This window comes from Nothoprocta perdicaria, unplaced genomic scaffold (genome assembly GCF_003342845.1).
Source record: "Nothoprocta perdicaria isolate Ctin4 unplaced genomic scaffold, notPer1 scaffold_26, whole genome shotgun sequence".
NCBI lineage: Eukaryota > Metazoa > Chordata > Aves > Tinamiformes > Tinamidae > Nothoprocta > Nothoprocta perdicaria.
The window spans coordinates 2835603-2863435 of NW_020455488.1; the positions used below are offsets into that span (position 1 = coordinate 2835603).

At 41.0% G+C, this 27833-nt stretch overlaps 1 protein-coding gene and 1 long non-coding RNA gene across 2 annotated transcripts in view; one reads left to right on the forward strand and one right to left on the reverse strand.

Moving 5' to 3' along the window:
- The first annotated feature begins 68 nt into the window (after positions 1-68).
- Positions 69-18729, forward strand: SYNM (synemin). The gene is made up of 4 exons (XM_026040513.1): positions 69-886; positions 5806-5930; positions 13122-13195; positions 14755-18729. The coding sequence occupies exons 1-4, from the start codon at positions 101-103 to the stop codon at positions 18558-18560; spliced, it is 4791 nt and encodes a 1596-aa protein (XP_025896298.1). The 5' UTR covers positions 69-100; the 3' UTR covers positions 18561-18729.
- LOC112948274 overlaps positions 12245-27833 on the reverse strand; it is a 27236-nt gene continuing 11647 nt past the window's right edge. The window contains exon 3 of the long non-coding RNA XR_003249578.1: positions 12245-12307. This is a non-coding gene — a long non-coding RNA (uncharacterized LOC112948274). The remainder of the gene's footprint in view (positions 12308-27833) is intronic.

Consider the following 27833-nt stretch of genomic DNA (forward strand, 5'->3'; position numbering starts at 1 on the left):
GCCCGCGGGCGGCGGCAGCACCGCGCACAGCCCCGCGGGCCACACGGCAGCTGCGCAGCTCCCGAGCCGCCCGCGGCGCCGACCTCCAGCCCGTTCCAAGATGTGGCGCCGCTGGGAAGCGGGATGGGACGAGAAGCGGGAGCTGCAGGAGCTCAACTCCCGCCTGCGGCTCTTCGTGGCCCGCGTGCGGGAGCTCGAGGAGGAGAACCGCTTTCTGGCGCAGGAGCTGGCGGAGCTGCGGCAGCAGGAGCTGCTGGGGCTGCGGGTGCCCGAGCAGGAGCTGGCCGAGCTGCGCCTGCAGCTGGACGAGCTGACCCAAGCCAAGCTGGAAGCGGAGCTGGAGCGGGACGGGCTGCGGCGGGAGCTGGAGCAGCTGCAGCTCCTGGGCGCCGAGGTGCTGGCGACGCGGCGCCGCCTCGAGCCCGAGCTGGCGGCGCAGCGGCAGCTGCTGGAGCGGCTGCGGGGCGAGTGCGCGGCGCTGGAGGAGCTGCTGTGGGAGCTGCGCGCCGAGCACGGCCGCGCGGCCGAGCGGCAGCGGCGGCAGGCGGTGGAGGTGCGCGAGCTGCGCGTGGAGCTGGCCGCGCTGCCGCCGCCGCGCGCCGCGCTCACCCTCGACGAGCTGGAGGAGACCTACGAGCTGCTGCTGGGCCAGAGCTGCCGCGAGACGCTGCTGCGCTACCAGGAGCAGATCCGCGCGCTGCAGGAGCAGGAGGCGCAGCGCGGCCGGGAGAGCCTGGAGCTGCTGCGCGAGGAGGGCCGGCAGTGCCGGCAGCACCTGGACGAGCTGGAGCGGCAGGGCCGCGAGCTGGAAGAGCTCCGCGAGCGCCTCGAGCTCGAGCTGCTCGCCCTGCAGGAGCAGCAGGGCGCCGAGGCGCAGGAGTACCAGGTGCGCGGCCTCCTCCCCCCTCGCTTCCCCCGGGATGAGCCCCGGTTACCCCAGGGTCCAGCCGGGACCCCCGCGCACTGTCCTGCCAGGCCCTGGTTCCTCTGTAGGTCTCCCCCGGCTCCCTCTGGCCCCAGGGCACCTGCTTCTCCRCTGTGAGGAAGCTCCCCACATGCCCTGAATATCAAGTTAGGTATTAGGAAAAATTTCTGCATGGAAAGGGTATGYCCAGGGAAGTTGTTGAGTGACCATCCGTGGTTGGTCGTACATGTTCCTTCCCTCGTACGTGTTCAAGAAACATAGATGAGGCGCGTAGGGACATGGCTTGGTTGGCAGGGCGGTGATGGGTTTATGATGACTTGATGATCTTGAAGGTCTTTTCCAACTACAATGAATTCCGCGATTCCAGGACTCCTCATCAGGGTGCACTGGTGATGGCTGAGAGGGACATGGTGACTTTGAGGGCATTTTCTGGGTGGCAGGTGCCKCTTGCCAGAGCATGGGGCATCTCCTTGTCCAATGCATGCTTCCTCCAGCCCAGGCTGGTGGCCCTGGCGCCATGCTGCGCCACGGGCTGGTGCTAAGCAGAGATTATTTCAAAATAAAACTTTACCAGCATTGGCTTAATTGATTGGAGGTTAAAAATTGAGGGTTATCCTTGGACTTGTAGCTGAGAGCTGGCTGCAAGGGCCAGTTTTGGCACTGCGTTTAATCACTCCATGTGTGAGCGGATCCTCCGGGACAGCAGGATACCCGCTGGTCCGACAGGGAGGGTGTGGGGGCTCACACGTCCATTGCCCCGTCCCCTGGGCACAGGGTGATATTGGTGCATTGCTGGAGCTTTCGCTGCTGCCCTGGCCGGCTCCCGCGCGCGGGGGCTGCTGCTGGGAGCMTGGGAGATGCCAGGATGGGACCTGGCGCACGGGAGCGTGTTGCTTGCTTGCAGCTTGCGCGCTGTGCAGGTCACTGGGAAGCAAGGCGTGTTCCCGGGTCAGAACTCATCGGAAAGACTTTTTAGCTCAACATTTAACTTTTAACTTAAATGTTTTTTGGTTTTGTGAAAGGCCAGTACATATACTTTCCTTCTGAAAGTATATGTAAAGATATCCAAAGCTTCAGAGGATGAAGTTACATTCAAATCCCTCAACAAATAAATTTATCCAACAGCCAAAACCCTAYGAAAAAAACAAAGAGAAAAAAACCCACTTTATTCCTTTTTTGAGGGTGTAAATTTATATAAATGGACATATCCCTACCAATTCTTTAAGTTGCTTTGCTTTCTGAAATAYGTCCTCCTAACTCTCCATGAAACTTGCTAAAAAAACTATTTATGCTGCTTTTAGTATCCAACTTGAAAACCTGCGAGCAGTCTCATCGTCGCATATATAGCTAGATGATACTTAAGTTTGGGTTAAAATTAAATCATAAGATTTATTACTTCAGAATGGTTCCATATGTAAACTACTTCACGTCCAGTCTATCTCCCTTGAGAAAGAAATGATTTTCCTTCACATCTAGGAAGAAAAAACAGAATCGTATGTTTGCCTGTATGAATACAGGCAAATCATTTGAATTTTGTTTTGTGATAAAAGAAACAACGAGGAAAAAGAAACTTATTAGTGAAAATAGRTTTAGCTGGACTCTTTAAAAAGCATCTCTTGCCTGCTTATTTCAARTGTCACAAAGAAATGATATGTATGTAGGGATTTAAATCAAGTGATGCTTGTGTGAGCGTCTATTGCAGCTGCAATAACAATTAGATTTATTCATATTTTCCACATATCATCCAGTCGCCTTATATGTCCATCTTTGTCTTCTGCACTGTCCCCATGCTCACTAAAGCCTTGGGCAGCGTTAAATAGAAATATCTGTTTGCAGTTGCAATTAAACTGAACCAAGCAAGCTCTCGCGGGCAGCTTGTTTCACTGGTTGTGGGTGCCGAGGGACAAACTCAGTAGATCTGTGATGTCTTCTGTGATTCTAGCTGTGCAGTGTGACAGTGCTTGGGAAAAAACTCAACTGAGTGGCCAGAAAACCCTTTTTTTTTTTTTTTTTTTTTTTTGTTTTAAAAAAGGGCCATGGCTCATCCTGCTCCTTTRAAATTAAGCAGAAATTTTTCAATATCCCATTCCCCTATCTGGTCAATAGGACTGTGAGCTCCAGAGAAGGGGAAATCGTTATCTTGCCAAATTAGCATTTAATATCAATATGGGTACATGCATTTTTAGTACCAATTTCCAGCCAGCTAAGCACAGTGTCAGAGTGTCCCTCTAAATAAACTGGAGGATCATTAAATAGTACCAGGTGGAAGGTGCTGGAGCCTGGAGTCCTGTCTTAATTCCCCAAGCAAGTACAGCTTGGATGGCCACGTTCTTTTCTCCTCCTTGCCCTTCTAAAATTTCCTCCTGCTGGCCAGTAACATCTGAAGATGAGAAAATCCCTTCTGTTGGAGTGGAACTTTGTTGGGATGTTGTTGTTGTTTTGGGAGGCGGGCAGGGTTGATGTGGATGAGAAACTGATCTTTCCAAGCTAATCCCTTTGAGGAGACTCCAGCGCAAATAAAACGTGGATGCAACAATAGAGGCCACCTTTTACAAGGTGGAAGTTTGTCRAGTTTTGATCTCCTGTGCTCTGCCAAAGTGGTTTATATACCCTTTCATCACGCTTAGAATGGGACTTAAAACCAGTTGTCCTCTGCAGTATGTTTAAATGTCAGTAACTGGAGGGCTGCATGGGTGGCTGCCTGCMATCCAGTCTATACAACGTCTGCCCTGGTGGAATGAATTCCTTTGGAAATGTTACACAGCTGGCTGTGTTCTGCATCCCCTTATGGTAATCGTTAGGATGCTGTATTTAACACAGGCTCTTGGATCCCACGTGCTTTCCAAATCCAGGGGATGACATGTAGGTAACTTTTCAAAGCCTCATTCTGCAATCAGGCTTTAGACCTCAGGGGACTGGGAACTAAAGTTCTTAGTCTAAGACAGACATGAATATCCCAAGTATTTCAGGGCTGCACCACCTTGCCTAGTCCAGTGTACAGACTCGTAGTATAGATTTCTCTCTGTCACTGTGGCAAGACCTGTGCATTGTGCATATATGCACTCTAGTGTCAGTTTATGAGATTTGTATGTTTAATGGGGAGATAAAAAACAGCCGAGTCACTTCATGCTTTACATAGAGTTCTTATCACCGTAGGAATCTTTAGGGATTGGTCCTTTATAAATCCTGTCTTCTTTTTTTTTCCTTGGCTTTTGCCCCTTTTGCCAAGTCTCCTGGTCTTGGCAGCAGCCTGCCCATTCTTCTTAGATAGGCTATTTGGTTTAAAAGCAGAGCCTGGCGCTTTTCTTCTCGCCTGCTTGCCTTGTTTTTTTCCATTGTGTCAGTTCTCGAGCAGGACTGTTGCCTCGGAGCTGTTAAAGGTCAGAGGTTCCTGCATGGTGGTGCAAGACGCTCCTTTCCACTGCACTCTGCATTAAGCTGTTGCACAGTTGATAGCGCTGTTGCAGACCTGTAGATAACATTTGTCTTTTGCCATAAAACGAGAGTTTTCGTTGGCTTAATCATATAGCAACAGCTGCAAGGGTAAATAAAGAGATGAATGCATGTATTGTAGAGAGGAATAAACACACCACATCAAAGCAACTACAAGCAGCTTCCTTGTAGTGCTATCATTTTACTCTTATTAAAAAAAATAAAGAAAACAGCTATTAAATATCACATTGGTGTTGAATCCCCTGCTGTATCTGAGTTAATATCAGAGCTGGGGGGCCGGTTGCGGTTAGTAGGTTGTATCCGTGGAGAGGCAGCTGTTCGGAACGGCTTGGGAGGTAACTCTGCTATTCCCAATTCTGAGCCTGTGCTGAGCAAACGCCCGGGGAGAGCTGGTTTTCTGGAGCTGCAGATTTCCCCTCCGTGTGCAAGGTAACRCCAGGGATTAAAGCACTTGGATTCTGTGATTTTCTTTAGGAGAACAGGAAAGTCAGTTGTCTTGGTCTGAGGTAGATCTTAATGTTCTGTTTTGTGACCTTGCGTTTGCTGTTGTGTGTGGTTATTTGGTGCTCCATCTAGTATTTCAGTGTACTTGCACATGTGGGTCACTCTGGACTCTGGTGTTTTGCTGATCCTCAGTCCCTTGCTACRTTTCCACAGCTTAAGGAAAAGGCAGGGAGATACTATCCTTCCGCTCATCAGTGCTGCTCCCAAGTCACTTATAAAAGCCATGTAAACTGCCGAATATTTCCCCCCTCTCGTCCGTAATGGCACAAAGTCATACGCAGTTCAGTTTCTGAAAGTGAAAATGAGCAGTTGCTGCTGTATCTTTTGAGTAACAGGCAGGACCAACCTGCGTGTGGACAGCAAARCAGTATCCAAATATTCTGGAAACCTGGGCTGGAAGGGTCCTGTGGAGGTTTGTTGTTCACCATCTAGGCAGGATGAACGTCCTCAGGTGCTACAGTGCCGAGCTGTCTCTAAGTTAGCACTGACTGTGCTAGCGAAGAGCAGTAGGTCGTGTTCATGTGGCAGGGCAAGCGCCAGAATACATGAGCATCTCAGGTGTGACTTAAACCATGTTCACCTGAGCCTTGACAAGAGGAGCCATGTTTGAGATGCATCTATAATATTCTTCCTGTGCATATGGATAACTTTTGTACAGGGCATCTGAATTGGTTTTGCTTCAATATTTAACTGCTTTAGTAAGGCACAAAATGAAATCYTAGCATAAAAATCTGCTTCAGCAACAAAGCATTACAGGCTGCCTATGGGGAGGTCCTAGAGCAGTTTTGTGTATTGAAATGAYATTTTGATTTATTGCTCTTTCAGATTTGTATCAATTAAAACTTTTAAGTTGTTAGGCATTCAAGTGTGATTTTGTTGTTGTTGCTGTTTCTTCAAAACTAAAAGGTGATATTTCTCTTTAGCGAATAATTGATGCCCTAGAAGAAGAAAAGCAGTTCCTGACCATGTCGATCACAGATTACCTGAAGGACTACCAAGAACTACTGCAAGTGAAAGCTGGCCTCATTCTTGAGATTGAAACTTACAGGTAAGAATTTCAATCATACGAGGCTGCCTAGTGATAGAAAATTTAAAATAATTTTTAACAGACATTGGAACCCGAGTTCATACTTTTCCAGCATTTTAAAATGTAGACAGCTACTCAGCTACCCTTAGGGTTTCAGATCAAGATTCTGTCTTGTTTGTTCCAACAGAATGAATGGACTCCTAATATCGCTTCTTTGCTTGTTCTTGGCTTGTTCTGTGACTTTGAGTCACCAAAACATCCTGTGCTTGACTGTGCTGTCTGTGAAAGGAAGATACATCCTTTGAAAAGGCTRTTAATACAGGAGAGTTCTCAGATCTCTGGGGATACTGTAAGAAATTGTATAATACCGTTATTCTAACACATTAGAGAAGCCAGGATTGTYCATAAAATCCTTTTAACTTTGCATAGATACATAGAACTCAAGAAATCTTTTTAGCTCTGGTCAAGTTAATATCAAATAGATCCAAATTGTTGATAAAATCTTTGAATACAAACCGAGGAACCACTGTCTCTAGACTGTAATCAAATGACCATGAGGTAGAGTAGGTGCCATCTGTCAACTTGAAGGCCACATTTCATTTTCAAGTGTCCACTTGTGGCACTGATAAGTAGTGGGTTCCCCGTTCTTGTTTTGTTTCAGCTCTGGAATAATGGGACGATAACAGCAAAGTCTGTTTGATAAATCCTAGCTTTTTCCATCCTTGGTTTGTTATGAAAACGCATCTGGGTTTAATATGTCAACATACATCTCTGCTAATTAATCCTCAGTACTGCATATCTCTCTAGCCACTTGATAGTTGTGCAGTTGAAAAGCCAGAGGAATTCTGCTGTCTGGAGAATGAGGATATATCAGTTGGCACCTGGCATAAGAATGACTCAGCAGAGGAAAAATAGGGAAAATGCTTATCGATTAGAGAAGGATACTACTTTTATTGTAAAGATTATGTTTTTTCTACAGCTGGTGCAATATTTTCCATAAATGTCACAGAGATATTGATCTTCAAATAGAGGAGTGCAATTCTTACTGAGCAAAGCAATAACTTGCCAAAATTTAATGTCTGCTTTCATGTTCCTTGTAAAAGGGTATGTCCAGATATTTGTTATCTTGTTTGTATAGTGTCCATTTTTAATATTCAAATGTTCAAATATTCAAACTGTTTAAACACATGTTGTGGCTATAAGTTCTGTATAATATATGCTTGTGTGCCTTGAAAACACTGGGTAATGTTAGGAACCAATAAGCACCTAAACATAATTCAGATAGTGCCATCTGTATGGGCAAAACGCAGAGAAGAAAGTGATACACTGAAATATAGGAAGTTGAATTGTAGTTGTACTACTAGAAATGTGAGGAGTTTGAAAGAGTAACTTATGAGCAAGCTGGTGATAGACTAATGAGCAAGGCTTGTCTGTAATGCATCAAAGAGCAAAGAGGGCCCCTGCAAAATGCCCAGAGTCGTATTAGGATGTACAGACCAGGAGATCAAAAGCATGGTATTTAAAGATACGTATTGTGACCTAAATACAGAATTTCTAATGGCCAGTGCTCATTTATGTATGCTTTGTGTATAATGGGAGTACTGTTTAAGAAACCCAATGACATGTGCCAAGGAAGGTCCTACAGATTCGGACTTTTCATATTAATGCTGTGAAGTTTGGCACAACTCTGTGGTATTTGGTTGCTTTTAATTAAGAGTTCAATTCTGTGTAAAGARACTTGCTAAGTTGAGTTGTAGAGTTAGGAAAGACTGCGTCTGGCTACTGGAAGGGAAGAAATGGGAAACGGTGTCTAGGACAAGTCATGACGAGTCTTGGACAAGTCATCTGTGGTGAATTGATGAGCAGCAGCACCTGGAGGTTCGGTGGGATCCCTGTGATCCCACTGTCGGTGTCATTAGTGGAAGAAACAGACACTGGAAGAGGCAGCAACAGTGATCCTTATGTACATGTGTTAATTTTGTTACCTTTACTAAAACATACGATGATTCTAAAATTATTCCTAGCTCCAATGTTGACTTCTTACATTGTCATTTAACCTTTCCCATAGCTTATTCATCTGTAAAATGGAATGACACACTTCAACAGTTCTGTAATTGCTTTGACTTTTGGAATTCACAGGAATAGYGATACTCAGATATTTGATTGTTTTGACACATTCATAGCTAATAAGTGAAACATCAGTGTTTCTGTTCTTTAAAAACTTGCTAGCATGGTCAATGCTGGAGCTTCTTTGGGGGCCATATTTCTGATTATCTATAGCACTATTAGYTGGTCTAAGAATTCCCAGCCCTTCTTGATGAGAAGAGAACAATTTGGCGTCACTTGCAGCATGTGTTCATGTCTGATTAAGATACTTCCTGAACCTGTAGGATTTCTTCATCTGTTTTGAGAATGCAACTTGTCAGTATAACCATTTGCCTTGGCAAGGCAGACTTGAGTGGACAAATGAGCATCCACCCACTGTAGAAGGTCTAGAGATGAAAATAGAGAAGTGGCTCTTCCTACATGTCAGAAAACAGTCTATGTAATGCCTACAAAAAGGGTAATTTTAAAATCTTAGAAGCTAARAAATGTTTGTTTTGATTCTCCACCACCACTCAGACAAACACACATTTCATATTTTTTTCCCTTCTTTCCTCCTCATTCTCTCTTCAATTAAAAGTAAAATGCCTTGCCTACTGGGTAACCTTTATCAACACTGCTATGGGAGCAGGACAGTATGGATCCAGTTAGCAAGCTGTTTAGTGAGAGAGTTCTGGACTGTTGATGCTCTCTTTCATACCCAKTTTTTTCTGCCGGGTTTTTTTATCTGTGGTACCAGTGCATGTGGAGCCAGCTTCACTTCATCTTCTGTTGCTTGCAGGGAGCCAGTGGGTCCTGTACACACGCCAGCTCRGCATCTGGAACTTGCCATTGAGCAGTTTCCATGAGGACCTTGGCACCTTTTCTCCTCCTGGCATTGTAGGCTAAGGATGTGGTGTCTGGCCAACTTCTTTCCATGGARCTTCCTTCATACCTCCCACCCTGTGTTTTCCCTTTGTTTTACCTACAGATTCTGATTTAAGGCCAGTTTCTTCCACCAGTAAACGTTGTTCCAGAACTGGCAAGAAGGATCATTGTTGCAAGGAACACCCTTCCCAAGGGCCAGGCATACTTCCTATCTAATTCTGCCCACCCTTCCTGCTTTGGAGCAGAGACTCACTCAGGAAGTGAAATATATGTCTTATGTGGCTTTATGAAGTTGGACCTTGCAGAAGCCTTCATTGCAATCCCCTTCCTCCCGTGCTGAAGTAAATATTTATTAAGAACCTTGCAGCTTTGTACTGTGATGCTGGAAGCCTGCAAACCCACAAAAATTCAAATCATGCCTATTTTTTTTCCAAAAAGAAATGGTGAGCTATCCACCATTAAGACYCTCAGAAATAGATAGAAAATCTGCCTAAAATCAGCATTATCATCAAGCCTTTCCCCTAACTTCCTGAGATTTCTTATCTTCCAATGCCTGMGGATGCCTAGAGCCTCTGTCTTAGGATAGATATTCTTCTACCTCCCCTAACCTATATTGTTGTTTAAAGGTAAAAGGTTTTACTCTAAAATCTTAGTGTCATGCACATGTTCGAGGTTATTACCCTGTGTTTTGAAGCAGCTGCTCCCCAGAACCTACAAAGCATCCAGGCCTTGGGCATTTTGGCCTTGGGCATTTTCAGAACCTCTTGCTATATCTATTGTCAGMCTTGCTTTCTAATCCTCCGTAGGTTGGTTTTCTCCACCAATGCTTAACCTAAACTTTTCCACTTGTCTTCCCCTCAGGAAATCATCACCAGCATTTAGGCCTCCTCAGCTACTTACTGTAGTTTTTGCAGTTTTATTTTTTCCTATTTGTTCTTGTACCATCCAATATCTTAGAATTCCTGTCTTCCTTGTCTTTCCTGGAGAACATTCYGCATCTCTTATGTTGGCTGATTGTGCCATTACCTGCTTTTGTTCACTGCTGCTGTCCTCCCATACTATTCCCCAGAAAAGATGTGCTGCAGTAGCCTTTCTCCTTAAAAGTGCTTCTTCCATTCCACTTCTTGGAGAGGTTATTTTATTTTTGCCACATACTCAAAATAAAGAAGTTGAGTTGTTATAGCCTCTCGACTAAGTGTCTCTATCTGAGGTTTTAGGTTTCTGTAACTGAGATGGAACAGGTCACTGCTATGTGTGAATGATCAGGGAAATATTTGCACTACATCCTTTGGTTTTGATAACTTCTTTCTCCTCATCCCAACCAGTTTATCTCATCCACCTGCTTTTGGGGCCCGTCAAGTTCTGGTGGCTTCTACTATCATGCAGCAGGCAGAGAGGTTCCAGGCTGACTAGACTGTAGCTGCTAACATTAGATAAATGACATTAATAATAAGATAAATTAATGGTGCAGTTAGATTTTCTTTTCTGGCATCATTTAAACTAAGCCTTGGCTGCCTTAGCACAGTGTGGGTGTATGCCACTGGGGATCTGATTTTTGAGCAGTGTCTGACATGGGTTCTTTATAAGAGAGTGGTGCTTGGAGAAATGTTTTTTATATTAGTCTGAATATTTAAGAGTTCATACAGACCGATAGCATATTCCACAGGTGGTTTAAAGGCATACTGCAAACAGTTCTTACCGTGAGGACCTTACAGCTTAAATAATAAGGGGCAGAGAAGTAAAATGATTTGCTTCAAGTGAAGCTTTAAAAGTTGCTGTCAAACCAGGAAGCAAACCGAGCTTGCAGGTTTCCAGACTTGTGCTCAGTACTTTGCACTACAGTTTCCTATGCTAATTGATTGAACCRAAGTTAGTTTAACATTTTCTTGTTCACGTTGTAAGGCAGAAAAACATTATGAAAGGGGTGTTATAAAATGCTGTTCACTGTCCAGTTCTATAGAGACTTCATGATGTTTTGCCTTTGTTTTCAAATACAACATATTTCAATAGTAATATTTCAGATCCGGCTTTTCTGTCTGCCCTTGCCCTTTGCCATATTCAGTTACCTCTTGGAACTTATTTTTAGTGACTTCATACGTTGCTCCAGCAACTGAACAACTGTTGTTTTAACAGCAGCCAAAAATCCTTAGTCAAACTACCCACATTCCTAGTTTCCTTCGTCATGGTTAACGCTTTCAGAGCCAGCACCTTGAAACGTTCCTCTAACGTCAGCATCAGCCTCTCTAGCACCTGCCTGTAGCCTCGTTTGCTCGGCACTCACGTCATCAGATGAAATGTTTGATCTTGGAAATGTTCTTTAGATACATTGAAGTGATCTCATTCCAGGCAAGCTTCTCATAACTTGGACCAAGGCAAGGARCCTTTATTTTGATTCTGGCCTGATAAAGCTTATCTTAAGTTTGAATTTGACTAATAAAATGAAGGTAAAGGTATTCAGCCAAGCCTGCACCACTTGGAAAGTGAGCTGTTAACACATTAGGTAATTCTAACCTGGCTTTTTTTCTGAGTCTAGGCAAATCCATGGTTGCAAAGAAAACTCTATTTGCTGAAGTAGCATTATCCTACTGAATGCCCATGTAGTCAAAAGTCAAAGGAGTGTGAAATATCCTAAGTGATCAGTCATGTAAAATATGAAATCTACAGTTGACATTTAAAATGTCTGTGTTGTTCATTTGGACAGAAATGCCCAGGAAACTTGTTTGCCCCACAATCTTAAATTGCTTTCAGCTCCCCACTAGGGAGTTGGAAGCCTCAGCTATCATAATCCTCCAGCCTCACTTGGGACAACTTTTATGTCGAAGCTGTGTGTTATCGGTGCAAAACATCCAGCATTTCCAAAACTGGAGCCGATGAAACCGTTATCTTGCTAGCAGACCTGAGTATTAAAAACACCATGTTTTCTGTACTGATTATAGCATTCGGTTGCATATTTAAAGAACCTGTCAGGGAATTTCTAGTCTATTGCACCAGAAATGCTGCAGGTTGGGGGAAAAACATAGCTCTCACCTCTAGAAAAGTTCCTTTGAAGTACAGCTGAACATACTGCATATTGGGGAAAGCAAGCATATGGACAGCAAGAAAGAAGAATGCACACAGAAAAATTAACCAAAATTTTGAGATACAGGCCTATTGGATAATTGTATCTAGGAATTGTGGCAGTGAATAAGATACTGCTCTGGATACCTTTTGTATCTGCCATGTAAAAGTCAACAATTTAATTTTGCATGCTAGAAGAGAACGTACCTTTTTCCCTCAAAGTGAAGGTAAATAGATGAGCATCCTGCCCATTTCTGAAGAGGTGCTGCTGAGCCAGTCTAGTGTCTAGGTCGTTCAACATAAGTGGGCTTTGGCCAGGCAGTGCTGTGGCAGTGGTGGCTTCCTGGAACTACGGAGCTATTACGGAGGCACTGCAAGAAAGAACGAATGGAAGGCTGAAGAACAGAGGGGAAAATAGAGATATCCAATAAAAACCCAAGGAGTTGCTATYACAAAGAATTTTCCTCATGGTTTGTTGTAAATATGTTGCATAGATTTCAGCTCAAATGAGAACTGAGAATAGTTACATTGGTGARAGCATTTTCCTCCAGTGCTGGCCAGTGGGTTTGGCAGCAGAAGTAATACTTTCCTCCAATGTTTATTTGAAAATATGGTAGGGTAGAATTTAGGAATCCTGTAACAGGATTGTGTAGTAATTCCCTAAAACACTGCATTGCAACAACACTTTTTACTTTATTAATAGCAGAAAAGCCACTGACCGTTCTTTCGTTAAGATTTACTCATTTTTGCCTTTTCCTTATAAAAACCTCTCCATGTGTTTCTCTGAGAGAATTTTCCTGAATCGCTGTTAAGTTTTGTTTGGCTTTGTTTTCTCCTGACTGTCACAAGATCATGATTCTGGAAAAACTTGCTTGTGCRGTAGCACAAATTCATGGACCTTGTCAGTGTCAGGAAGCAGCATATTGGCTAATTTGGAAGATTTTCTTCACTGTTTCTGCTGCTATAACCCACTCTAAGCTCATTACACTCTTTGTAAGACCTGAACTTGGAAAACTGAGTCTGAAAGGTGCTGAAGACTTCATACTTTCACTAATAAAAGTAAGGGATAATAAAAGCACTCAGGATCAGCCCCAACTGCATAAGTATTGTTTCAGTTTTAAGACTTACAAATCATGACTATTCTTCCCATTATTTTAATTGAATGCTTTTTTATGTGTTTTGCAGAGCTTTGTTAGAAGGGGAATGCAACCCATGGGTTATTACATGGACAGAGGAGCATTTAAGGAAAATCCCTCAAGGTAAAAAATGAACATTAAAAGATAAATGTTAAATGAAATTGAATGTAACTGGAAACTATTGTGCTGTAGCATTTCTGAAGCATATCTTTTTTTTTTTTAAACCATTGTACTGAAACATGGAAATTGAGCTGTTCTTGAGTTTTAGTAATTTTAAGTTAATTAGTACTATACTGTATGACAGAAGTTAGAAATCATGACTCGGGTGGAGAACAGAAGTAGGGAGTGATGTTTCATATCTCTTCTATGGCAGTAACCTGGGGAAATCTTAGGAGAGCTTCAAGCTATATGGTAAGAGGTATTTAGTAGAAAACATAGTTAAAACCGTGGCATTCATTGCCATAAGATGTTGAGAGTATTAAAAATTTACATGAGTTTAAAGAGAAAATTTGAGAGMGTAATGAAAGAAAGTTCAAAGACTTATTCAACATTAAGATACCATCAACATTAAGATACCATTTCTGTCTTAGGAGCTGCCAATCTCTGGAGGCTGTGAGAGTATACCAGGGAAGTATTGCTATTTACTTTCCCTGTTCTTATACTCCTCCATATTTACCTATTGATGGCCACTGTAATCAGGATACTAGATGAGATGGAYGTTTGATCTGACTACAATGGTGATTCACACTAGAATAGCATTAGGCTGGATAATAGCCCTGAGTAAAGCACTGCGTGATCTTAAAATAATCAGACTATCATAGAATRTAGCTCCGGGAGAAATCTGAAGGCTGAGTACTAAGAAATGAAACAGGGGTAGGGTCAGGGCTGAAGCACTAACTGCTGTTGAATTGTTAGCACCGATTCAGGTGTAGTTTTGGTCTAGACCAGCAGTTCTTTTGCAGACAATGTTGAGGTGTGATCAGTGGTTACCAGACCAGAAAGCACTCCCCAAAGTCAGTGTAGATGTGGTCCTCTTTTAGGAGGAAGAGATTCAAGTTGTGCAGTGCTAGTTGGTCTCAGAGTCAAGGAATGATTGCTGGTTCATGTGATTAACTTGTCTAGGGTATAGCCTAAGAGGTTCTGTGTTCCTCCCCTTTGTTTTATCTTGTGGCTATGAGAAGATGTATTTTCAATTTCCAGCATGTGGTGCTAGCTATTTTTCACATTCAAGCTGCATTAATTCTCAGTAGGAACCAAGAAGTTTCAGGCAACTTTGACTAGAGAAGCAGAAAACCAACCAAGCCAMGGATATTTAGCATACAGTATTTAATAATAAGTTGTAAATGTAAATGAACGTTAATAGAAATGTGAAAGGTGTAATTCTTAAATAAATGCCATAATAGCTAGTAGCTCATAATAGGTTAAAGTTAGCAAGTATTTGCCACTTGGTAAAAAGCTTTGTTTTTTGTTTTAATGTAATTTATGCACAGGTTTAATTACCATGTAAATCCTCCAGAAATACTAATCCATAGCTGCACTGAAAATGAAGAGACATTGTTTCTTTCAAAATCATAGTCTAAAATAATATCTTAGTTCYTTCTGTTCTTTATATAAGTTGCTGTATATTATTTTTAGATATAAGCCATTATTTTAACTTTTGCCCATCTATATTCTATTTGCAGATGTTATAAACACATCATATAACTACACTGATATTTATTCTACTTACAAAGAAAGGAATAAAAATAAAGCCCTTCCAGCTATCAGAAGCACTGATATAAGACACAGAATGCCAATAACAAATAKTAGCAGCTCTGCGCTGTATTCAGCTCAATCAACACACGCTGGATCACAGACAACAGGTACTGGGAGGTCTTTTGGAAGAGATGTGCTCAGTTCAACATATCGTCCATCCACAACTGTTAAAAAGGATGAAAAGATTGTGACAGACCACAGAGAAACAAGAACATATACTCCAGCCTTCAGTAGCTGGAAAAACACTGAAATGCACCAAAAAAGATATCCAGAAACAAAGAAAACTGAAGTTACAACTTCATCCACAGTATCTTATTCAAAAGAATCAGCACATGTTGAAAAATCGAACAAGGACCACAAAGTTGATACAAGGTCAGGAACTGCTGAAAATATATGGACAAAACCAAGCTTCACCAAATCATCTAAATATGAAGAAACCATAACTGAAACTCAGRCCTCACTAAAAGAAAAAAGAGGAGGCAGTAAACCAGCTGAAGAAAAAAAGATTCTGCTGAAAGAAGAAGAAAAACTAGAAAAACATACAAAGGAAGAGAGAGATGTACTGGAGAAAAAGAAAATGGATGAGAAACCTGTTATGGAAAACAGAAGTGTCAATTTTGGGAAGAGGACTGAGGATAAAACAGGGATAGAGCAGAAAAAATACGTTCACGAGGAAGTGATTAGCCAGAAGGTAACAGGGAGTGATATTCCTAACGCAAGAACTTGGAAAAGTGAATCAACCAGAAAAGATACAAATTTGACCTGGGAATCCAGAAACCGAGAAGCCACTGAGGTGTCCATCAGTTCTGACAAAGTGTCTCCGAGTAAGAAAGACATAAGGCTGCAAAGTATTAAAACTTCTGTAGAAAGAGAAACAGATGAGCATGTAACTAAGCCTGGTGAAATGCACAAAGTGACTGTTTCGGAAGCAGAATMCAGTCTGAAAGATAAAGAGCGAATTAGCGACAGACGTGATAAAACAGGGTCTCTTTCAACAGAAAACATAGCAGAAAATATTGTTGCTGACATTCTGAAAAGTTTTACTCAGTCTTCTAGTTCAGAAGTATCATCGGACACAAAAGTAACTCACTTCAGTAAGAAAGAACAGCCAGATGATGGGAAAATAAAGACTGAGATCACAGTACAGTCTCAAGTTCAAGAAAACATAGATATTTCTGATCGGATTGATCGCGAAGGTCTATCAAGCCATGATATTAAAAAAGTGGTTTCAGAGGGTGTTGAAGGAATGCCTTCGAAAGAGGAGATAGAAGATATAGTACATCAAGGCCTGAAAGGAAGTGAGAGTGGAAAGAACGTGTCTGTTAATGTTGAGATTGTAGAGGAGCCACTAGACTATGTCACTGATGAAAGGACTGATTTTCCAACACCATTTGAAGTAGAGGAAGTGGAAGATACGTTCCCTGAAATACAGAGGCATTATGGTGATGAGGAAGAACAAATCACAACATCTACATATGACGATCTTAAAAAGAAGAAGCAACRCCATGGGAGTTACACTCATGTGGAAGAAGTAACTGAAGAAGACGACTCACCTATTGAACAGAAATATTTTGTATCTGTTCCTGATGATCATCCTGTTGTTCATGAAAAAGGTGATGACTCACTATATGGCCAAATTCATATAGAAGAAGAATCAACTATTAAGTATTCTTGGCAAGATGAATTTTTGCAAGGCACACAAGGTAAAAGAGATGAAGGTGCAAGCTCTCCAGATGTAACATATAAAGTGGTAGGAGAGGAAGCAAGTGCCCGTATTTTAAAAGAAGAGCTTCCAAAAGCTGAAACAGCCCGTGTTGAATCCGTTGTTATTGAAAAAGAAATTAAAATACCTCATGAATTCCAGACTTCAATAAAGGGCCTTTTATCAAAGGAAACTAAGGATCCTAAGCATCAACTGAAAGAAGCTTTGGGGCAGCTGGAGGGCAGTCTCCCAGAAAGTGTGAAAGAGGAACTGTCTGCATTAACGAAAGAAAATCAAGCTGACTCCAGTAGCTTAGAATTTGATATCAAGAAAGTTGATAAAACAGAGGACGGTGGCTCAGTGACTATTGTTGCTGAAGTCAATTTGTCACAGACCCTTAATACTGATGAGATTGATGTAGCTCAGCTTGATGAAGTAATTGCAGGTGAGAAGAAGGTACCWTTCCATTCCTTGAAAAAAGAGAGATCAGAGAGAGTTGTTGATGGTAAAAGCAATATAGAAATAGATGTTTCTTCAGGAAGTGATACATACACTCCTCTGGCTAATCAAGAATTCTATAGCTCATCCACAGTGAGAAGGAGTGGTGGTACAGGCTACCATGCCACTGAACAAGTTATTTATGATGGTTCAGTTGTGGAAACTGCAGATTTTGGAGTCTCTCACTCACCAGAAGCAACTGATAAGAGCAGATCCATAGGGCAAATTAAGATCAGTCCAGCAGAAGTACAGACAGTTGAGCAGGTTGTATATGAAAGGCCTGGTTCTGAAACTCTAGAGCTTAGGAGTTCAGAAGATCTTGTTCATAAAGAAGGATCATCAGAGATGAGCAGGTCTGTCAGGCATTTTAAATTGGGTCCTAAAGAAATCCAAACTACAGAAGAAATAATTTTTAGAGGCCCTATTACTACAACTGTAGAAGAAATAGAATCTGGAAATCTTTCTCAGCAGACGTTTTCAACAGACTTTAACAGGTCCACAAGACGTGTCACGGTAGGATCAAGGCAAGTAACTGAAGAAGTTGCTTTTGAAGGGCCTGCCTCAGACTCTGTGGAGCTCAATAGCTCAGGGAGTCTTTCTCAGACAGAAGGGTCTGAGTGGGATGTCAGTAGATCAGTAAGACACTTCAGATTAGGTCCAAAAGAGGTCCATACTGAGCAAGTTATCTTTGAGGGACCAATCTCTAATAAAGCAGAACTTAGTGATATTGGAGACTTTTCCCACACAGAAAGTTCAGTAAGGCACATCCAGTTAGGTCCCAAAGAGTTTATGACAACTGAACAGATTGTCTACCAGAGCCCAGCTTCAGAGCACATAGAAATCAGTGAGTCAGGAGACCAGATTATTTCAGAAGGTTCAGTTAGGCACATCAGACGAGGTCAAAGGGGAGTTAAAACTACTGAAAAAATCATTTATCAGGGCTCCCTCTCTGAAACTTCAGAGCTCTTTAACAAAGGAGAACATCTTTCCGAGAACGAAGGAAGCTCAGATATTAATAGATCCTTGAGGCGCATTAAACTAAGTCCTGTAGAAACTCATGCTGAGCAAGTGATCTTTAGAGAACCTGTTTCTGAAACACTGGAAGATCTTTCACAAACACAAGAGTCATCTGAGAGCAGTAGATCAATAAAACACATTCAGTTAGGATCCAAGGAAACATCTTTCACTTTTCAAATGGATGTTTCCAATAAGGGTGGAGTATCTACAGTGGCAAGTGAACAAGCAACAGTCCTCGTATCCAATAAGCCAGACCCTACTGTTAGTCAGTCACAGGTTACAGCTGAAAGTGAACAGATTGTGAAAAGCGAAACTAACAGAGGAGCTTATGTTTTCTCCAGTTTTTCCCATGATCATGGTGAGAAGGTAGAGGAGAAATCCTCTTTTGATAAAACTGTACAATTGCAAAGAATGGTAGACCAACGGTCAGTTATTTCCGATGAGAAGAAAGTTGCCCTTGTCTATTTGGACCATGAAGAGGAAGAAGATGAGGATAACGACGGACAGTGGTTCTGAAAGGACTTTTTAGAGAAAACTATCTAGTAATTTGTTTATACAGATTCCTGATTGTCTCTTTTTTTAAAAAAAAAAAGAAGAAAGAACACGTAGGGAAAGATTCATACTATTCAGGCACTAATAGTGGACTGAAGTATTGAATCTAAGCCCCTACCTATTCAGCACAGTTTTAATTTCATTAAAAATATATTTTAGGAAAAAATAATGCTATCAATATTATTTTCCTCAGAGACCTGTTTCTAGTAACTTCAGATTTTTCTACCTTCAGAGACAGGAATTTTCTACTGGGGAATTCAAAAGATTGTATTTCTGTTTGTTTTATAGCAGGTTAATCAACAAGTATGTGTTTAAATAGGATTTTTTTAATTAAAAAATACTGTATTTAGTAATTGTACTTAGATGCTAAAATACTCAGCAGTTCTGTTTAAATCTCAAGCTACTAACCACAAACCTAACAAAATATGAGAGTAAAGAGAGTGGTAGGTAGTTGACTTTTAGTTCCATGTCCATGTGCTTATGTGCAATACCTAATGGAAGCTTTTTAAGAAAAGAAACTGTTATTATAGCTATTAACAACTAAGAACAACTCTTTAGGATGAAACCAAGCAAAGCAAGAATTGGCAAAAAAAATATGCTTTTTATATAGTTAAAATGAAATGTAAACAGAAAAAGTAACACTGAAGCAAGAATATCTCACAGTATTCTTTGCAAGGAATAGTGATTCTGTGTTTGAGAGAGGTGCACTTAGAATATTTAAAAAGAAGGCAAGTTTTAAAAAAATAGGCTAGCTATTAGTTTTACTGAAGTAAAGAGAAGAGCTCTTTACAGCTTCAGTGGCCATAATAAGATCAACCCCTCATTATTTTGGGATGAAGTGTTACCTTGATATTAGGTATTGCTAATAAGGGTAAGTGTGCAGTGTCAAACATTATATAATACATAATTCCTTAACACAGAGGGGTTAGCTAATATATGTTTTACTCTGAAAAAGAAAAAAGTTATTGATTGGTTCTATGTTCATTGTGTGTTAAATAATTTCCAGATTATCCTTTCTTTTGTGTACAAATGACAAGATGCCCTTTCCAATTACAAATTTCTTGTAACGTTTTTCTCAGGCTAAAGTCTGTATCTTCTTACATCCTTTGAAACCCCCTAATTTCCCTTGTACTGCACAGGTGGCTCAGTGAAGGCTGTAATTAGAGCTCTGTAATTATTATAAGTCAGTGGCTTCAAAGTCCAGATCGGAAGCCAGCTCCAATAACTGTGCGAAACTGTGCAGTGCTAGCAAAGGCAAAAATAGCAGCCMAAATCTATTCGTCACTGGGGTAAGAAGATACAATTCTGGACACATACAGGAAATAWGATACCCGAATGAGAAGCTGCTATTTTTACGCACCCTCACTTCGCACTCACTGGCACTTTGAGCAAAGCAGAGCCACACGCTGTGCTGCAGTGGCCACCGGGTCACCTTCCACTCTGAATTTCTTTCCTGTGGTTACGTAAGCAGAGTTTTGTGTGTGCTAATCCAAATTATAGTCCAGGTGAATGATTTTAGTCTGGCATGACTATTCACTTTTCAGTTTCCTTCATGAAGCTCTATTTTTTTTTTAAACTGTCTGCTGCTTTATAATGCAAAGCTGTGATAATGTCTGCTGTTTCATACACGGGGCAGATTAATTCATTGCTATGTGCCTTCGTTACCAAGATCAAACCTGTATGAAGTACGTTAAAGCTATTCTCAGTGTACTTGAAATATTAAATATTGGTGTTAAGGCAGCAATCAGGTCTGCAATAAGCACCAGAGCAAGGAAAATATCAGTATGAGGTTTCTGAAAGTTTATTTCTAAGCTGAAACTTAAGCAGACTTCTGTAAAGTAGATATATTGACAGAAAATATATTTTAAAACCAAAGAAAAAAAAAGCTGCTTATAAGGTCAAGCCTATTTATTGATACCTCGTGGATCTTTGACAGACATTCTCCTTAGGAACAGCTCTACTGACACTATTATGTTTATCCTCACCTGCTCAGAGGATTATAGTGTCAGATGATGGAATAAAGCAGTAAGGAGCAAGTGAATCATAACATGAAGATATCCTTACTGTAGCAAAAGGAGAAAACCAGTATTGTTTCCACTGAGGCAACAAATGCTCTTTAAAAATTCCTGTAGACATCACTGCGATGTAGCAGTGTATGCCAACATTTATTTCTCTGTTATTGGTTGATTACCTGGAGGGAAAATATTTCTGTATGCTTATTTTAATTCCATTTAAAATCGTGATTCTAATCAGCTGGATTAGAAAGACTTTGCAAGGAACTGGAAATGTGCATTAAGCTAAGAGTAGGCGATATGGACAGTTCCTGTGCAGGAATACTTTTGCGCTTTTGCACAAATACTTTCAGGCTGCTTTGAAAACAGGGAAATGTTATGACAAAAAGGGTACAAGTTTTAGAAAGGTTTTTATAAGCAGCCTATTTTCTTTTTAGCTGTCATTAATCTGAGACATTTTGATGTAACGATGGCTTTGGTAACTCTACCTCCAGGCAACACAACGTGGTGAGGTGGACAGTCACGTTCTGCAGTCCCAATGGTTGCATACGCAAAACTGGGGTCACAGGAACATGCACTACTAGTAAAAGCAAGTGTAACCTACTGTCTAATGTACTAATTCACCCTGTATACTCACTTTGTGCCTAAGTATTATAGCCTGAGGCTGAAACGATTGGTGAAATAACCTTGCTCAGCATGCACTTCTGAAGCTTACTCATTTAACGTGTGCTTTTCATTAAATACAGGTAAGATGAACTTTGCTCAGTTTGGATTCAACCAAATACTTTTAAAATACAATTACTAATCTCAAATATAAAACATATATGCTGGGGTAGATCAGACCTGGGGCACTCGTTTCTCAATGTGTAAACCACTGGTCTAGAAAACTAATATAGAGCATAAAGAAAGATGTATGAGAAACTTAGAGCTATTGAGGGATGTTTGTGAATAGCAGGTGTTTAGAAGACAGTAAGGATGTTGAAACGGGGTTTGTTGGCGTTAGCTCTGTGAGACTTGGCAGGCAGCTTGTGTTTTGGTCGTTTGCAATGCAACTGCATTTGTGTGGAGGTATAAGCTTTGTGATTTTACACTTTTTCACTCTTGAGTATTAAACAATCAAAATCAATGCAGATGTTTCTCTTTCTTCCTGACTGATGTTTTTAAGACTGCGTTGTCAAAGAAAAAGGAATTCAGGTTTAAAGGTAACCTGTTTTTGTGAGGCCTCTCAGACTGGGGAGTTCATTCCAGTTCAAAGAACGAGCAAAATGCAGTGAACCTCTCTGGCCTCCATTGGAGAAATGATGCTCAAACGAGGCACGTTCTTTATTTTAACTACGTGCAGCATGGATGGCCAAGCGGAGGTTCTCCCAGTGCTTTGCAGGAGGGGCAGGATACGCTACAGCAAGCAAGGTGGACTCCCTGGAGCTGGGAGCATTGGCGTTTCCCTCGGGATGTGACTGAGGCAAGGAATCCCTTAGCGTCTATCCTTTTAAGCCACCTTTTACCCCTTGACATGCATAAAGACCTTCTAATGCATGTTTAAATCTTAACGGAAAATGTGGGGTGTTTTTTATGTGTTGTCTGTTTTTTACTGTACCCCTGGAGGTGCTGTCGAATTTATTTTTCTCTTTCATCACACACTTCCTTTTTAATTAAGGAAATATCAGGGCTTTAACACAGAATATGGGGAGTTGCTGGTGATTTAAGAAACGGGTTTTGCATGAGGGAATGAGGGTTTGTAGGGAGATCTACCAGTTTTAATACAATGAGGAAAGATAGCTGGTTCTCCATTTGCTGCAGAAGTGTGGGGGAAAAGGTACCTGAAACTACTGACAAATCACAGCATGTCCTCAGGAGGGTTAAATGGTCAGCAAATAATTTCCACTGAAACTGGCCTGTCAGAAAAGTGTTTTGTGCCTTCAGGCTACTAAAGCAAATATTACTGCTTAAAACATCAACTGTGAAGATACAGTTTCTCTGAAACTCGAGGCTGGTCTCTGAATAGTAAGGGATGGGTCTCAGTGGGTTGGAGTCGAACGCTCTGTCTAAGGTTTCCTTTCAGTTTCCTGTTTTTGACCCACTTGTCACTTGGGGTAATATTTCAAAGACGCAAGGAAAATACACTTGGTCTGAATGATTAATCCTTGGACACTTAATGAAACAAAAGCCATGAATAGTCATTGATACTCCAAATTTACTTAGTTTCAAATTGGAAACTCTTTTTTTCCTGATGTGCCCCTGCAACCCAGGGGCTGGCACACAATAAACAAAGGAGAGCTTTTTGGCTAGGAAAATCTGTTTTCTGAATGATGTTTTCTTTAGCTGTCTTTGTTTATTGCAAACCACTGGTATTATTTTTATTTTTGATTTCCAAACACCACTTCATGGTGTGTTGGTGTGGCTGCAACTTACTGCTAGAATCCAGCCTGCTTTGTTTGTATGTGCCCTTTTCAGGTGACACATTCCCAGCACTCTGAACCCTAATAACAGGCAGAATTTCCTACAAATTTTATAACTGTGGTGGGAAAAGTAATCCATTCTAATCAAAATGCCTCTGGCAGTCTAAAATTGCTACTTTTAGCTTATTTTTATAATGCATTCTGCAGTAGAAAAGCACCATAAATAGACTAGAAAACTAAAATCGAGGTTTATGGAAAAAGTTAATAAACAGACTTGCAATCCAGAAGCTTCTATGCTTGCCTCAATTTTATTCTGTTTTAACTTTACTACTTTGCAGGGCCTTAATTTTTTTTTTCCCCAACCAAAATAGAAGCAATCGCTAATATGCTGAAAACACTAAGAGTGGTTTAAAAGAAGATATTCCCCCTCCCCCCCTTTTTTTTTTGTTTTGTTTTCTCTGCTCTGTCAATAAATTTGGGGCCCTGGAAAATGGGGAAGCTATCCCCAAGTTGACATTTTTCACTTATTCAATTAATATTTAGAGTTGCTGCAGGAAGAGCAGCGTGCCTGCAAGTTGTCCAGCCATTTCCTCCAGCTCTATAATACAGTGCTGCAAAATCTTTCCATAATTGGAAACTGCTGCTATCAATAGGGGATTTTTTTCTTTCACAATTCTGGCTTTCCTTTCATCTTCTATCTTATTGTGTCATCCTGTGAAAGCAGTAAGATCCTGTGTGGCCACCTCTGGCAATACTTGCTATTAGCACTGAAGCAGAGGAGTTAACCTAGTGAATTTTTCCTGTCAGGTAGAATAACACAGAAGGTGAACATATTGTCATCTGATTTTTTATTTTCACTCGGTGCTGTGATTTTTCAAGAAGGGTGATAGCAGCACATAATCAAATCTCTTCAGGCAATGGCTGCTAAATCGCTGACACGTCTGACATTTAGGGAAGGAACAGTCTGAAGAGGTAGCTGTCTAAACTGCTGCCCTGGCTCCTTTCCAGCACTTTGACTCATCTGTCTTCTCCATCAGGCATTTGTGCGACTTTTGTGCCTAAGCATCTCTGACAAGCACAAAGGAAGGTAGGTTCTAAGAAGATGCAAAAAAGATGCTCAGCCAACAAGACATCCAATTAAAACTTACTCCGAATATAAGTCAGGAGTTCCTTGTATTGCTATCAATCATTTTTTTCCTCTCTTTTTTTTTGCGTCTGTGTGGGTGCAGAATACTTGATGCTTGTAAGTGAAGGAACTACATGAAATACATGATGAATCCAACACACCCTTTAGAGTGTCATTGGAGTAAACCTGCATAAAACACATACCTTTGATTTTGCTGGTCAGTAAGATCTGAAGCTACAAGGTTTTGGAGAGCCATGTTTTAAATGCCAGTGCTATGGAGGTAGTTCCTGTTCCTGTAGTGGGAGGAAATCTGAATGCTTTCAGACAGTCTTAAATGTCAAGGTTTAATATCAACACTCAATCCATTTAAAAGTAATGATTTACACCCTCCAAACTTTGAGTGGCAGTGACTGAGAGATGAACATTAAAAATGTGATAATTGGCACAACATCTAAAAAAATCAGGGTGTTTTTTGTTTGTTTGTTTTTTCCTAATCTTCATGACTGGCTGTAAGTATTGTGTACATCTAAGGGGTCTGCAGTGGTTGGAAGGGGTAAGTGAGGGAAAGTAGGAGGACGAAAAGGAGGGTCCGGAAGGCAACGCTGTCACGTTGTGCTACAGAACAGCTGGGAATACATCCTTCCCTTCCCCTTATTACTTTAATAAGAGCCTCTAGCTTTCGCTAATAAAAAAGTCTTAATTATAGACTAGATGAGTTAATTTACCAATTTTACATACATATATACTTTACATACATATATACTTTACTATATATTTTACATATATAGTTAGTTAGGAGACTCGGGACCATTGAAACCTCACTGTATCAAAAGTGAGCAAGACTTTGCCATTAGCAGATAATAAAGATAGATTTGACCCTTGCAATTACTGGACATGCCTGAAACTTAAATATTACTTGTCTAACTTGGAAAAAAAGTTGCAATACTGCAAGGAATACTGTCTTGAACAATTATATTTCTCTCATAGTATTTAAAAAAAATTAGAAATTTTGCCCTTTTTCTATTTGGCTCACATGAGAATATCTTATACATATGCAGCTAAATTCAAAAGCTGCTTCTTTCGTAACAGGATAATGTTTACAAAAATCTCTAATTGAAGAAATGTGTGCATTTGACAAAAGTGGAGCAAAAAATAAAAAATCCTACAGGTTGCAAATGGACTCAAGGAACTGGTCATGTTCAGAGTCAGTTTGTAAAGCCCCTGTATGTCCAAATACAAACTGAAGGGATGATTTTATGTCCAAGGACACTTTAATGACTGCATGTCACTGCAAATGACTTGGCATTTTCCCCCAGCCTGGTGTCATTTCAATATGCTTGTGGTGTTGGCACAGGGCAATGAAAATTCAGGCTTATTTCCTCAAGATACTTAATATTAAAATGACCAACTATTTATTATAGATGGTATTAATCACAGCTGAAGGTGTTTAATACTCTCACACTACAGCGGTTAATCGTTTTAAATGATCATTTAAAACATTTATGAGTTCGTAGTGCTTTAGTATCTCTGGCTTCCAGAACACAAAGGTTTGAGCAGGGGAAACTACTTATAAGATATTATATAAACATTATTCTTTACTAGTTAGTTTTTAAGTGGGATTGTTAATGCTTATAATTTCTATAGTCCAAAAATTAGATATGTTATGATAATGCTTTTCAGATAGGTATGATTTACCCTGGCAGATTTTGTGGGTTTTTTTCTGTAAGATTTTGTTTTATGGTACATAATTTGGATTGTTGGATAATTGGTAGTCTATGCTTTCCTTGTATGAGAAAGTAAACATATATAATGTACAGTATTAATGGGGATATTTTTATGTTTTGTGCTGCTAATTATCATTACTACAAACATAATAATATACCTTTTTAAAATGTGTGTGTGTGTGGTAAGTACTGATTGGAGAAAAAAAAATATTGTCTGAAACATCAATATAAACCCTTCTAACTTTAAACAGAGATTAGCCAGTCTTATATCCCAGAGGAATGGGAAGAAAGGAGAATATAAAGAAGGAATACAAATGTATTCCTCCCCTCTCAAAGGCTTTGACTTTTTTTTTCTCTTTTTTTTTTTTTGTTTTTTCCATCTGACCCCACATTAAGCCCTATGAAGCCATTCCCCTTGTCCATGGCAGGCAGGTTCTCCGAGCTGAGCATTCACTCACTGCTAAAGCAGCCCAGACTCAGCTTCCCGTTTGCTTTTTCCCCTGCAGAGCCAGAGCACTTGGCACAGCCAAAGCTGCAGCTGGAAAAACGTCTGCCTCAAGGGTCCCATGGGGCTGTGCTGGGAACTGCTCCKGCCAACAAGGTTGGGATGAGGCGGCTCCGAGTTAGGACTGGGCGCCCGACTGCAGTTACCACAGTCTGCACGGGGCTGTTGAGAACCTGCCTCTCACAGGGCTGGGCTTAGGAGCCTTATCCCAGTTAGGCCAGTAGCAGCACACGGTGCTGCAGAGCACAAGGAAAATATCTAAAATCTGCTGCTGAGCAGCGCGGGGAAGAAAACACCCTTGCGGCAGCGCACCATGTCCTTTCTTTTAAAAAGCAGCAAGCCACAAAACTGCTTAAACTGCTACAGATGTTCTTGAAATGAAGTCAATGACTTCACTTACTGAAACTCAAACTGTTTACTTTTTTACAGAAGATTTTTGTAATGAATGATTTCTTACTTTACATGCTGAATTTACCAAAGAAAACAGCAAGCTAATTCCTTGCTATCTCTAAATGAGAAGATAAATTAACATACTAATTCCTTAAAGGGGTAAGTGACATAACCCTACTTTTCTTTAATTATAGCTATTTTTTCCTCTTCTGCACCACAGTTCACTTAGAGTAAATAGCAATGGCTTCAGCTGGTGCTATGAAACCTGAGCTTGAGATATTCTGCTTTATCCAGCTATTGAATATGATTTTGCTTACTTGTAGTTTAAAGCAGATTAAACCATGTTTGACTCTTGGGAAACTGTACTTTGGAAAGTACGGAAAGATAAAAAGCGTAAATACAGCTCGTCTTGCTAGTGTTTTTAAGTGACTAGCATTTGTGTCAAGAACAAACGGGTGAAACAGAGTATTCTGAAATAAATCTATTAGTTACTCTGTTCCTGGGAGTGCAGAGGGGAGAGGCAGTGTTAAAATCACCCCATCGATCTACTAAATTGAATTAAAATTGTTTCATGTAAATCAGCTGCTGGCAAGCTGTCAATGTATTGATGGTTACTGAGGACTCCCTTCTCCTGGCACGAATGCTTCGCWTTTTAAGAGGGGAAAGAGAAAGGGGGAGGACACATTTCTTAGCAGTGGTTGATGCTGTGACTTCCAAGGAATGGCTGATAGTAGTTGGGCCCCCTTCCCACATCATTTTAGTCAATAATAAGCTGGACATTAACTTCCTGAAGCAGAAGATCAGACTCGTAGCAATGCAACCCACCAGCGGCTCCCTTTTAGGACATGTTTTCAGCAGAGTAAGGATGAAACAATTATTTTTGGATAGCAAGCAGCGACAATTTTTTTGGGGGGAGGTCATTAAGTAAAGCAAATATTTTTGGCGAGATCATAAACAAAGCACTTCCTGTGGGCTGGAGCAGAGCAGAGAAACCTTTGTTATCAGCAGCTCAGAGCCAAAGTCCCCGAGTGCAGGAGGTCTCTGGCAGAGGGGCCCAGTCACTTGAGGAGGTGGCTGCACC